This window comes from Vipera berus, assembly GCF_964194415.1.
Source record: "Vipera berus genome assembly, chromosome: W".
NCBI classification, from domain to species: domain Eukaryota; kingdom Metazoa; phylum Chordata; class Lepidosauria; order Squamata; family Viperidae; genus Vipera; species Vipera berus.
This window is the reverse complement of record NC_138210.1, coordinates 75,336,426-75,349,359: the sequence shown is the minus strand read 5'-3', so window position 1 is coordinate 75,349,359 and position 12,934 is coordinate 75,336,426. Positions and strand designations below refer to the sequence as shown.

General features: G+C 48.6%; 1 protein-coding gene across 2 annotated transcripts in view; it reads right to left on the bottom strand.

Annotated features, from left to right (window-relative positions):
• Nucleotides 1-12,934, bottom strand: part of LOC308676717 (disks large homolog 4) — a gene marked incomplete at both ends in the record, with an annotated part of 88,492 nt that overhangs the window by 32,695 nt on the left and 42,863 nt on the right. The window contains one exon of one of the 2 annotated variants that reach the window (XM_081342713.1): nucleotides 7,744-7,908. In XM_081342713.1, the coding sequence (XP_081198839.1) occupies nucleotides 7,744-7,908 (165 nt within the window). The remainder of the gene's footprint in view (nucleotides 1-7,743; nucleotides 7,909-12,934) is intronic. The other variant, XM_081342714.1, reaches the window with a different exon arrangement.

Genomic DNA, 12,934 nt, shown 5'->3' with positions numbered 1-12,934 from the left:
ATGACTCAAGGCTGGTTCGCACACAACTGCTGCAGCCTCGTGCGGTCAAAAGTCGGACCCGTGGCAACTGATTTGTATTTGCGGTGGTTTGCAGTGTCCCGGGGTCAGGCGCCACCCTGTTTCGCGACCGTCTGACAAGCAAAGTCGACGGGGAAGCCGGGTTCCCTAAACAATGGTGTGACTCAGTTGATGGCCGCAGCGATAGACTTAACAAGGGTGGCAAGAGAGGCCACAAAATGGGGATCAAAACCCCACTTAATGAATGTCTCACTTAGCAACGGGAAACATTTGGCTTAATTGTGGCCGTATGTCAAGGAGCACCTGCGTAGGAACACTATGGGCTGAAAAATAGCAGAAAAACACCTGCAGAACTTCACAGCAAGCTTGCAGAGGGGACCACACCTCCTTGCCACCCCACCCCACGTCTAACCGCCCATCAAACCTCACCTCCTCTGACGCGTGCCCACCCACTTTATAGAGAGCGACGGGGGAACGGTCCCCCTCAACTTGCGACGTTTCTGCGGCGGGGAAGGAAATGACATCACGCAAAGTCCTGCCTTAACATCCTCTGAATGTAAAGTCGGGGTCTCCAAACTTGGCAAGGTAAAAAGCCTTCTGGACTTCAGGTCCCAGAATTCCCCCGCCAGCTCTGTTCACTTTTACTGTAATCAAGACATATTACATCTACCGCATACCCACCGTCTATTAAGAACAGGGCTCTTCAAACTGGGCCCTTTGATGACTGGTGGACTTCAACTCCCAGAATTCCCCAGCCAGCTCTTTTCACTTTGCTGAAACCAAGACACATTACGTCTACTGCATACCCACCGTCTATTAAGAACAGGGCTCTTCAAACTTGGCCCTTTTATGACTTGTGGAGTTCAACTCCCAGAATTCCTCAGCCAGGTGCCATGCCCATTTTCTGCCTCCCACGCTCTGGAGCAGAGAGAGAGAGAGAGATTGCAGAGGAAGGGATTACAAGAGAGTAACCAGGCGTTTGAAGAACGATTAAGATTAAGTTACCTTATCAAGCAATGCAATAAACTTTGGAAAAGTCTAGCCCTATTTCTCCTCCTATCCTTGCCGAATTTTGGCAAATGCTTTCTGGCTGGGGAATTCTGGGAGCTGAAGTCCACAAATCTTAAACGTGTCCAAGTTTGGGGACCCCTGGCAGAACGGGCATTGCCAATGGGGGCTGTGCCTCTTCTGCTTCTCAAGGACTGGAGGGAAACACGTCGCTGCGATGGAGAGTAGAAAGGTGTTGTGGATACTTTGTGGCTATGCTCAAAACAACAACGGAGCTCGTCTTGGCAATTTCGCACAGGGGAAACCCAGTCACATCCGGGCACCTTCTGGAAAAATCTGGATTCCTCTCCTTTTCGGAGCCCTCTCTCGAACACAGACCTATTTTGCTCCCGCCCAACCCCCCCCCCCGGAAAAAAAAAAGCTTTCTACAGATGTGCCACCATTCCCGCCGCACGACAACGTGAAAGACATGGAGACGTTAAGGCCAGCCCACCTCAGAAGGTGCTGAAGAGAACATTCCCCACCCTTTCATTAGCATTTATTTAATTAGCATTTATCCCTTGTTCCTACTTCACCGACTCTTAAGAGGAGAAGAAGCGCAATCAATTAAAAGCCGCGAGGTTGCACAAGCCGCATTTAAAAAAAAAGGGCCAGCAAGCAGCCGACTTGTAGTTAGCACGCTTCAACGTTACAAAAAGGAGGCTTTCCTCTGAATGAAAGAGGATGGGGTACCACCAGGAAATGCTGCCCAGCAGACCGGGAGGATCCCCTTCCATATTGTCGCGAGGACAGCCCCACAAATCTATCGACGGGGATCCCCCAAAACTCAGCTCCAATTTGTGGAAATTCACGAAAGGAAGTGGGGGAGCGACGGTCTCCATCTTGACTTTTTTGCCCTTATCCTCGTGCTAAGTCCGCGTTTCTCCCTTTATTTTTACTTTTTTTTTTTTTTTTTGCAGCGGGTAGGAAATTTGCATCAACCTGTGCGAAAATTTTATGCAAGATTGCAGGAAAATGTTCTTAATCATATTCTTGCTTTCAGGAGAAAGAACCAGCAAACAGCGCAGAACTCTGGAAGGTCTCAAAAAAACTAATTTCAACCTTCCTCCTTCGCAGAGAGAGAGAAAAATGGAGTTTCTGTGTGGTCAAAGGAAGTTGATATCCAGCTTTCTCAACATCCTTGAAGCCAGTTCGTCTGATGCTGAAGGCACCAGGTCAGAAACCAGGAGACGGAGAGTTCTAGTCCCACCTTAGACATGAAAGCCGGCTGGGTGTCTTCGGGCCAATCACCAGGAGACAATGAGTTCTAGTCCCGCCTTAGGCACGAAACCTGCCTGGGAGACTTTGGGCCAATCAGCGGGAGACGGTGAGTTCTAGTCCCGCCTTAGGCATGAAAGCCGGCTGGGTGACTTTGGGCCAATCAGCGGGAGACGGTGAGTTCTAGTCCTGCCTTAGGCACGAAAGCCGGCTGGGTGACTTTGGGCCAATCAGCGGGAGACGGTGAGTTCTAGTCCTGCCTTAGGCACGAAAGCTGGCTGGGTGACTTTGGGCCAATCAGCGGGAGACAGTGAGTTCTAGTCCCGCCTTAGGCACGAAAGCTGCCTGGGAGACTTTGGGCCAATCAGCAGGAGACGGCGATTTCTAGTCCCGCCTTAGGCACGAAAGCCTGCTAAGTGGCTTTGGGCCAGCCATTTCCTGTCAGCCCAAGCCACCTCACAGGGTTGTTGTTATGGGCAAAATAGGAAGAGGAAGGAGGATTAGGTATTCTTGCCCCCTGGAGTTACTTATAAAGCAATAAAGGCAGGATAGGAATCTAACGCAAACAAAAGAAAACAAAATAACAAAAAGAAAACAAAACCGCATTCCTTTTAGGGAAACTCTCGCAAGGGCTGCCTCCCAATTTGTGGATCAGACTTCCCCAGAAGACCTACTCGGCGTGCGAGATTTCAAGGCATTCCCCGGCCCATCTCCCACACCTGCCCCCCCTTTGGGTGGCAGCCACCCCATGCACCATTCGAACGCAGCCCGTTTAACCGCCCCAATCCTCCCCACGGCTTGTGGTTATAAATACAGGTACCTCTCAGCAGGGCAGAGCGGAGGCTACGCGTGTCGAAGGGCTGCGTGGAAAAGGTTGCGTGAGGGTAGGGGGTCGCCAGGGGCCACGCAATGCTCCAAGCCATGCCTGTCATGCTCACACACACATGCAGAGAGGAGACAGAGTCACAACAGGTAGACAGACTCATGGGGAGTCCCTGGTGCTCTCTGACCTGGGTTGTTCCCTTGCAGACGTTTCGTGACCCAACTAGGTAACATCAACATCATCAGTGCGAGGAGGAGGAGGAGGAGGAGGAGAGGGAGGAGGAAGAGGAGGAGGAGGAGGAGGAGGAGGAGGAGAACTGTGGGGTCCTTGGTGTTCTTTGACCCAGGTTGTTTCCTTGCAGATGTTCCATGACCCAACTAGGGAACATCATCAGTGCTAAAAGGGAGTGTTGGGTTATTCTCTGTTGATATACAGTCGCTTCTTTGGCCCGTGTTGGTGGGCATGTGGTTTTGTCCTTGGTAGCTCTGGGATGGGTGCTTGAGCAAGGGGTTGGACTACTAGAAGACCTCCAAGATCTCTTCCAACCCTTATTATTCTGTACAGGTAGTCCTCGACGTACGGCCACAATTGAGCCCAAAATTTCTGTTCAGTGAGACGCTTGTTAAGTCCCACCCGTTTTGCCACCTTTCTTGCCACAGTTCTTAAGTGAATTACTGCAGTTGTTAAATTAGTCAAGATTGTTGTTCAGCGAATCTGGCTTGACTTTGCTTGTCAGAAGGCCGCCCAAGGGGTTCACGTGACCCCGGGACACTGCGACCCTCACAAATAGGAGCCAATAGTTGTCAAGCGTCTGAAAAGAAATGGCTAAAAATGTCCCATTTCTCAGTGTGGTCGTAATTTTGAACGGTCAACTGAATGAAAGGTCGAAAATCGAGGACTAGCTGCAGCTGGTTTTTGAAATAAAAATGCAAGAACTAGACGATGGAGACAGACGAGACGCTCAGAGACATCTGCAAAGGAATAAAACTCACAAAGGAGGAAGTGAACAACCACACACTGGGCTTCCTGGATGGACTCGTCAGCAGAAGATGCAACGGCAAATTAGAGACTTCAGCTCTGCTGAAATGCAACCCACACTAGTTTAGTGGGTCCTTTAGCAAAGTAACAACCCGACCTCCCACAGGAATTGCGGTGGAAGAACATTATTCAGACGAGGACAAACGCACTGCAGCAACACCGGAAAAAAGGACACACATCTCCAAAAGTCCCAGGAGCTCAGGAAGAAGAAACAAAACAGGAGTCATCTTACAACGGGGATCCCCAACTCCCGGGTTGTGGCCCATTCGGAACCAGGCCGCACAAGTGGCAGGTGAGCGCGCGAGCGCACGCAGCTCCACTTGCCCGAACGGTAGGCAAGCGTGTGGGTGCTCGCATCTCCACTTGCACAAGTGGCAGGCGCACGCGGAGGCGCCCCTCTCTCCCCCACGCTGCTGCCACCACAAAGCCGGAAAGGCTGGGGACTGCTGAGGTACGACATGCAATGTAGGGTCTGTAATGGAGTCCCGCAGAAGGCTAGCAGAGCACATTCACAAACACCAACTAGCAGTCAGAAGACACAGTGAACACTGCTTAATCTCACAACACATGGACAGACTCAACTGGGGAACTGGGGGCATCTTAGACCCTGCTTAATCCCAAACCATTAGGGAATTCCTGGAAACCGGGCTTTCAAACAAAACAGCCATCAGCGGACACATAGCGATAAACCACATTTACCCACCGTTCCAAAGAGACAATTAAAAAAAAAGCTAAGAAGGAAACGAAACAACTAGAACGCATCGTCTCCAGCAACCGACACGCAGATAAGCAGGGATTAACACCAGACAAACAATCAAGCAGAAAACAATACTTTAATCAAGGCGCTAACAAGGAGAAAAACACACCTCCGTCAACACCGGCAGGGCGAAGTGTTGTGTCTAAACAGAGAACAACCCCCACCCACCCACCCACCCCTGCTGATATTGGCGATGTTACCTAGTGGGCACAGGAAACGTTTGCAAGCAAACAAGCAGGTTCAGAGAACACCAAAGGACTCCACAATTCAACTCGGAACCACAAATATTGTCATTCAAAGGACATACGCGTGTCTATCACCAGGGTGGGCTGATGGGGAACATCTGTCCCACATGTAGGCCAGGTGTGTGTGTGTGTGTGTGTGTGTGTGTGTGTGTGGTGTCTGATCATTAGGGGACAACAAGGAGGTGGTTCTTCAGAAGGATAGTGGTGAGTGTGGAGTCTGGGTTGCGGTGCCAGCACACTGATCAGCTGTGGCTAGGCGCAGCAGTGACTGAGTAGGTGAGGTTTAAAAATTGACCCACTCCAGATGTCAAACTCTCTAGGCATGTCAGTCCCTACCTAACCTTCTTTTTTGAACAAGCTGGCCTGGTCTGACGGGATGGGGTTGGGTTTTTTATAATTAGTTTTAATTTTTAATATGTATTAATTACGGGCATAGTTGTTTAATCACTTTTTAATTTTTGCATCCTGTTTTTTATTATGTATTGCCCTGTTCACCGCCCTGAGTCCTTCGGGAGAAGGGCGGTATACCAATTAAATTATTAAATTAAATTAAATTATTAAACTTCCAAGGAGCCTTGAGTGACATATTCCTGAATTCAGGGCCCGGGGCTGTAGCCCACCGATCTGCCAGCATCACATCTAGCTTTGTGCTGCAACACTGGCATGTTGGTGCCTCTCCACAGTTTTAGAACTGTGGAAATCACTGCTCTTTGGGGCAGTGCATCAATTACAAGCAGCCCTCAACTTACGGCCACAATCGAGCTCAAAAACTTCAGCCGTTAAGTGAGACCTTTGTTGAGGGAGTTTTACCCCGCGTTACGACTTTCTTGCCACCGTTGTTTGGTTGTTAAATTAAGTGAAGTGAATCCGATTCCACCACTGGCTTTGCTTGTCAAAAGGTCGCAAAAGGGGATCACGTGACCCCGGGACGCTGCGACCGTCATAAATGCGAGTCAGTTGCCAAGCATCCAAATATAAATCATGGGACACACGGGGACGCTGGAACGGTCGTAAGTCACTTTTTTTCAGTGCTGTTGTAATTTTGATCAGTAATTGAATGGTCGTAAGACGAGGACTATCTGTACAGAACCACAATAGGCAAAAATTAACCTGGGCTTAGTTGGGGAGGAAAAAGGGATTTTTTTTTAAAAAAAATCTGACAAAATTCCATTTTTTTAATCAAGATTATGTTTTTGTTCCATAATGAATGAAATGTGGCTGTTCTGGTGTACACAAGAAAGAGGCGGTCCTCGAGTTATGACTGTATTGGAAACTGCCCATCACAGTCGTAACTCATGACAACCATAAAGTCGGTCAGCCTGATTTCATGACCCTTTTTGCAGCACTCATTAAGTGAATCGGCAGTGTCAGTAAGTGAATGCCTTTGCCGCTAAGCAAACTGATCATTTGCTGGGGGTGTGGGTTTGCCGAAAACCACAACTAAGTGCTGGATTTCAGCAAAACGGTGGTAAAACGCAACCACGGGGATGCCACAAAAAGTTGCGATGGTGGTCCGGTTGTTGAATGTCTGAAGGGCAGTCAAATGAGAGTTGGGGGACCCAACCCACTGAAACGACAAGTCCAGATTACAAGTATCGCCAGGTAGTCAGTCAAAAGCAACTGGTCGGTCGCATTTTGAGGACTACCTGTGTTCCCGCTCGAAAAAGTCAGGAGTAACCAGTTGACACGCCACAAAAGCTCGGGGGAGTAACAGAAAACTGAGGGACACAATCTTCCAATTTGCCAGGAACACACACATACCGGTATTTGTATGCTGGACCGCTGCATGCTACAGAGACAGAGACACCGAAAGACACATCACGAGTGCAGAATCATACACCAACCAGCCATTGTGAAACAACACAAGCTGGGGGTCCCCACTTTGGCCCATGCTTTTGCTCCCTGGGAATGAGTTACGCACCACCTTCTCACATCACAACGTGAAACACACAGAGGAAATCTGAAGTTTGTCGAAGTAAACGTGGACGATGTTTCTTTTAAAAACTGTTCTGTGCCTCAACAGTACGGGACCTGACATTGGGAAGGTTAATGAGCCTCGAACGGGCCAGGCTTAAAATTCGTACTCTACAGAACTCAGAATCAAAGGTAAATGTTGGTCTCTGGCTAGCTGGGATCAGCACCCCACACAGTTTGGCATATTTTTCAAAACACATTTGCAGCCAAGACAACTGGCGGGCAGCCATTCCATGTGATGAAGAAAGCGCCACAGCGATGCGCCCGCTACACGACAGAGAGACGGACATGCACCACCCACGGGTCTTCTTTGCACCAAAACGACAGCAGCGCACCCGGGCCTCGGCGGCAGGATTCTCAGGCAACACGGGGCGGACCTTTCCTGACCCACGTACTGCTGCGTGTAACCCGGACACACAAATCAACGTACATGCACCAGGCCTTGCAGACAGGCACAGGGAGGCGGCCGTCATGCCAGCCCGAGGACTCCAAGAGACAGTGGGTGCCAGTGTGTGGAGGGGGTGTGCGGCAGGGGTGGGTGGGGCCAGGTGCACCAGTGGTGGCAGCGGCGGCAGGACGGTGCCCCGTCTCCTGGCCGGGGCACCCGTGCCCCCGCTTCCTACCTTGATGGGGGAGATGTGCGAGTGAGACACGTAGCCGTGGACGCTCTCAATCTGCGATAGATTCTTCTCCGCCACGTGGACCAGCTCGGGGCCCTTTACCTGGTTGGGGAGGTGGGCGGGGCTGTGCTCCAGCGGGGGGCTGTCTTCATCTTGGTAGCGATATTTCTGAAAGGAAAGGACAGAGGCAGACCGTCATCAAGGGAGGACCCCCCCTGCCTGGCTGGCAGGCCTGACTGCAGAGCAGGTGATACCAGTAACAGAGAATATCTGTAGCTCAGGGTTGACGTGAGGGCTCTTTGGCGCTCGCTGGGCTGGGCGGTTTCCTTGCAGACGTTTCATGACCCAGCTGGGGGAACATCATCAGTGCTAGAAGGGAGTGGGGTTTAAGGAGAGGAGGAGGAGGGGGGAGGAGGAGGAGGAGGACTATGGGATCCTTGGTGCTCTCTGAGCTGGGTGGTTTTCTTGCAGAGGTTCCATGATCCAACTAGGGAACATCATAAATACTAGAAGGAAGTTGCGACGGGGAAGAGGAGGAAGAGGAGGAAGAGGAGGAGGAGGAGGAGGAGAGTGACTTTGGGGTCCTTGGTGCTCTCTGAGCTGGATGGTTTTCTTGCAGACGTTTTATTACCCAAACTGCATACCATCATCAGTGTACTGATGACGTTACCTAGTTTGGAAATAAAACGTCTGCAAGAAAACCACCAAGCTTAGAGAAGCATTCTCCTCCTCCTCCTCCTCCTCCTCCTTTCTGCAAACCCCACCCCCTCCTAGCACTGATGATGTTCCCTAGTGGGGTCATGAAAAGTCTGCAAGAAAACCACAAAGCTCAGAGAACATCAAGGAGCCTTCAGAGCAGGAGATGTTCGCTCCACCCAACATCTGGATCTGAACCTAGGGCTCACAGCGAGACCAGGGCACCCCCCAACCTCCCTCCGGTCCTAAAGCAGGGCCCCCTGTATATAGACAGTCCTTGACTTACGGCCACAGTTGAGCCCAATCATATCTGTGGCTGAGATAGTTGTGATGTGAGTTTTGTTCCGTTTTGCTCCCGCAAACAGAAATAGAACATGGCAAAAGAAAGCAAAGATAGTACCCATTGCGATAGGCGCCTTGGGTGCAATCCCCAAACATCTGGAGCACCCCTTGAACACCACCGGCGTTGACAAAATCCCCATCGGTCAATTGCAAAAGGCAGCTTTTCTTGGAAGAGCTGAAATCCTGCAAGGACAGACTAACACCATCAAACAGCCACATCTGTCTAGCCCAGATCCATGGGAAGTACCAGAGAGCTGGATAAAGAGGCCAAATCCAGCCACAACATCTGGCTGACTTTGCAACCGCTGTAATATTATAGCTTCCCTCCTTAACACCAACAAACAGCCACATCTGTCTAGCCCAGATCCTTGGGAAGGACTCAGGAGGTGTATAAAGAGGCCAAATCCGGCCTCAACATCTGGCTGACTTTGCAACCAATTACAGTGCAGAATAAATACAGGCTTGGAACAAGACCGAAGAAGGGATTTAAGAAGGATTTTGGCGGGGGGGGGGATTGTCACCCTCTCTGCTCCACCCCCGTCTTGATTTCTTCTCTGTTTCTTTTCACGAGACCCCAGAGGGAAAGGAACAATTACGGTATTTCCTGGCAGTTCAAACTGCCGGTGCGAAGGAGTCAGCGGAGCCTGCGGAACACCCTCCCACTGGGACCTCTAAAATGTGGAGGGAACCGGCGGGTCGGCGGGAAGAGGAGATGAGACCACAAAAAAAGCACAACGGCATAAAATCTCCCCCTAACCCCCAATCATGGGGTGTTGGGAACGCACCCCCCAACCTGACTCTGACCCGCAAAGGACCATTTCTCAAGCACCTCCGGAAGGAATGACGCCGGCAGGGACCCAAGAGGAATTCTGGGATTGTGTCGGACTGATTGTGCGTGCAAAGGATCGCACAGTCGTGGTGTGCAGGGCGCAAGCGATGATGTTCGGAGGCTGACAAGGAACACCGGGGAAGGTTGAGCCTCCTAGCTTACAGGCCATCCCTGAATTACGACACAATTGGGATCAGAATCTCCGTTCTGAAGAAGTTCTTAAGCGAGCCACGTTCAATTTAACCCCCTTTTTGGGCACGGTTGTTAAACGAATCACTGCAGTTGGTAAGCGAAACAGGTGGCCATTAAGTGGATCTGGCTTCCCTCGTTGACTTGGCTTCTAAGAAGCCAGCTCGGAAGGCCACAAACGGTGATCACGTGATCCCCGGCACATTGCCACCGTCATAGATACAAGTCAGTTGCCGAGCCTCTGAATTTTGACCACGTGAGCCTGGGGATCTGACCGCAGTCGTAATTTCAAGACCCTCGACTTACAGCCATTCATTTAGCCACCATTCGGAGTTACAACAGCATTGAAAAAAGTGACCTACGACCATTAATCACGCTTAACGACCGCTCATTGTAGATGTCCCCCACGGTCACACGATCAAAACTGAGACAGCTGGTGACCGGTTCGTATTTATGACCCGGTCACATGATCCCCTTTTGCAACCGTCTGACATGCAACGCCCGTGGGGAAGGGTGATTCACTTAACAAGGGTGGTGAGACAGGTCATCAAATGGGGCAAAATTCACTTAAGGGATGTGTCGCTTAATGATGGAAATTCTGGGCTCTGTTGTCGTAAGACGAGGACTGCCTGTAATCGACCCCTCTTTAAAAATAAGGACAGACCTTGTAAAAAAATGTCTAATGCTGGGACCTTCCTCCCAGCCCAGATTTCTCTTCTTTTTCTGGGAGTTGAAGTCCACAAGTCATCCGAGGGCCGAGTGTGAAGACCCCCTGCGTTATAACTTCGAACGGAACACTAAAGGAAGCACTTTATACCAGTATAAAGTCCTTCAGGACAAAATCAGGTAACGTCTGAATCTCCTATGCGGCGAAAGGTGCTTCCCCCGCCCCCCACCCACCCCGTGCACTTCCAGCTTTGCAAGCCAGACCAGAAAAAGGTGACTTCGGGTGGGAGTTTTGTGTTCCCAGTAAATTCCCCGGACAAAATTTTGGAGATTCTGCCTTGTCAGCAAATGGCTCCCTTCTGGAAAAATGCTTGTTCGGTAATTCCCCTCCCGCCTTGCAAAACAGTGTCAAGCAGTCCACGCTGGAGGTGTGAGTAAGTTCTCCGGGGGAGGTGGTGGTGGTGATGGCCTATCCTCCGGATGGTTTCTTGCTGCGCAGAAAAAGGGTGCATCGTTTTTTGAGCCACAAACACAGCAGGTTGTGCTGATCTCAGCTGAGAATAATAATAATAATAATAATAATAATAATAATAATAATAATAATAATAATAATAATAATAATAATAATAACAACAACAACAACAACAACAACAACAATTTGATGTTGAATATGATAACAGCAGCACGGTTACTGGTGGGACAATATTGGAAGAAGGATAGTTTGCCTACTATAGAAGAATGGGTGTTTAAAGTTTCGAATCTTGCAGAAATGTCTAAGATTTCTGCTTACTTGAAAGATCATTCACAGGAAAGATATATTTCAGTTTGGAGGAGATGGATAGATTATATTCAGAACAAATATGGGACTAAAAAGTTCCATTTAGCTTATGAGTAGATTTTAGAGGGATATTGTTATTGATCTTAGTGTTGGTACTTTGTATGTATCTATGTTAAAGGGGAGTTAAAGCACATTATGAATTTGGTTAATTGTATATTATGCATAATTTTTATTTAGAATATGATTATTATAACTATAATCCTGTATTTAGCTCTGGGAAGTGGGGGGGGAAGTGGGCAGGTTAGGGGTGGGGGGTATTTGGGGATATATTGTAAAATCTTGTTTTTGTAAAACTCTTTAATAAAAAACAACAACAACAAGCCGCCCTGAGTCTTCGGAGAAGGGCGGGATATAAATGGAATTAAAATTAAATTAAATTAAATTAAATAATAATAATTGTAATGTATGTGACTGACATACAGGATAACAACTACAGGAGGCGCTGTGCTGGACAGCTCCGGTAAGGAGCCGCGTTCGGCGGGAAAACCTCGCAAGCCCATTGGTTGACAGCCTGGCGGGAAAACCAGGTTTGAATCCATTGGCTAGCGCTCACCTGGACAGGTACAAAAGGACCCAAGTATCCTCCTTTCCCCAGTTCCAGTCTGCCATTCCAATAAAGACCAATTGTAACCTTCACGCGTGTTTGTGTTCCTGCTCCAAACTTAACAATAATAATAATAATAATAATATAGAAATAGAATAGAACACAAATTGCTGCGAACACAAAACTCCCACCCGGGTCACCTTTTTCTGGTCTGGCTTGCAAAGCTGGAAGTGCACGGGGGGGGGGGAGGGGGAAGCACCTTTCGCCGCGTAGGAGATTCAGACGTTGCCTGATTTTGTCCTGAAGGACTTTATGGTGGTATAAAGTGCTTCATTTAGTGACCATTCGAAGTTAGTGACCTCCAAGGTCCCTTCCAACTTCTTCTTCTTCTTCTTCTTATTATATTATTATTATTATTATTATTATTATTATTATTATTATTATTATTATTATTATTATTATTATTATTATTATTATTATTATTATTATTATAACGCAGGGGGTCTTCACACTCGGCCCTTGGATGACTTGTGGACTTCAACTCCCAGAAAAAGAAGAAAAAGTAGAGGAGGAGGAGGAGGAGGAAGAGGAAGAAGAGGAAGAAGAGAACGAGGAAGAAGAGGAAGAAGGAGAGGGAGAAGAAATTAAAAAGAGAAGAAAAAGAAGAAGAGGAGGAAGAAGAGGAAAAAGAGAACGAGGAAGAAGAGTAAGGAGAAGAAGAAAGAAGAGGAAGAGAAGGGGAAGAGGAAAAAGAAAGAAGAAAGAGAAGAAAAAGAAGAGGAGGAAAAAAAGAGAAAAAAGAAGAAAAAGAGGACGAGGAAGAAGAGTCAGAAGGGAGAAGAAAAAGAAGGAGAAGAGGAGGAGGAGGAGGAGGAATCACATGACCCCAGGACACAGCCGCCATCATAAACACGGGGCAGTTGCCCAATGTCTGAATTTTGATCACATGATCACGGAGATGCTGCGATGGTCGTATGCGTGAAAAAGGGTCATAAGTCAGTATTCCAGTGCCGTTGTAACTTTTAACAGTCGCTAAACGAATACTAATAATACTAATACTAATAATACTAATAATACTAATAATACTAGT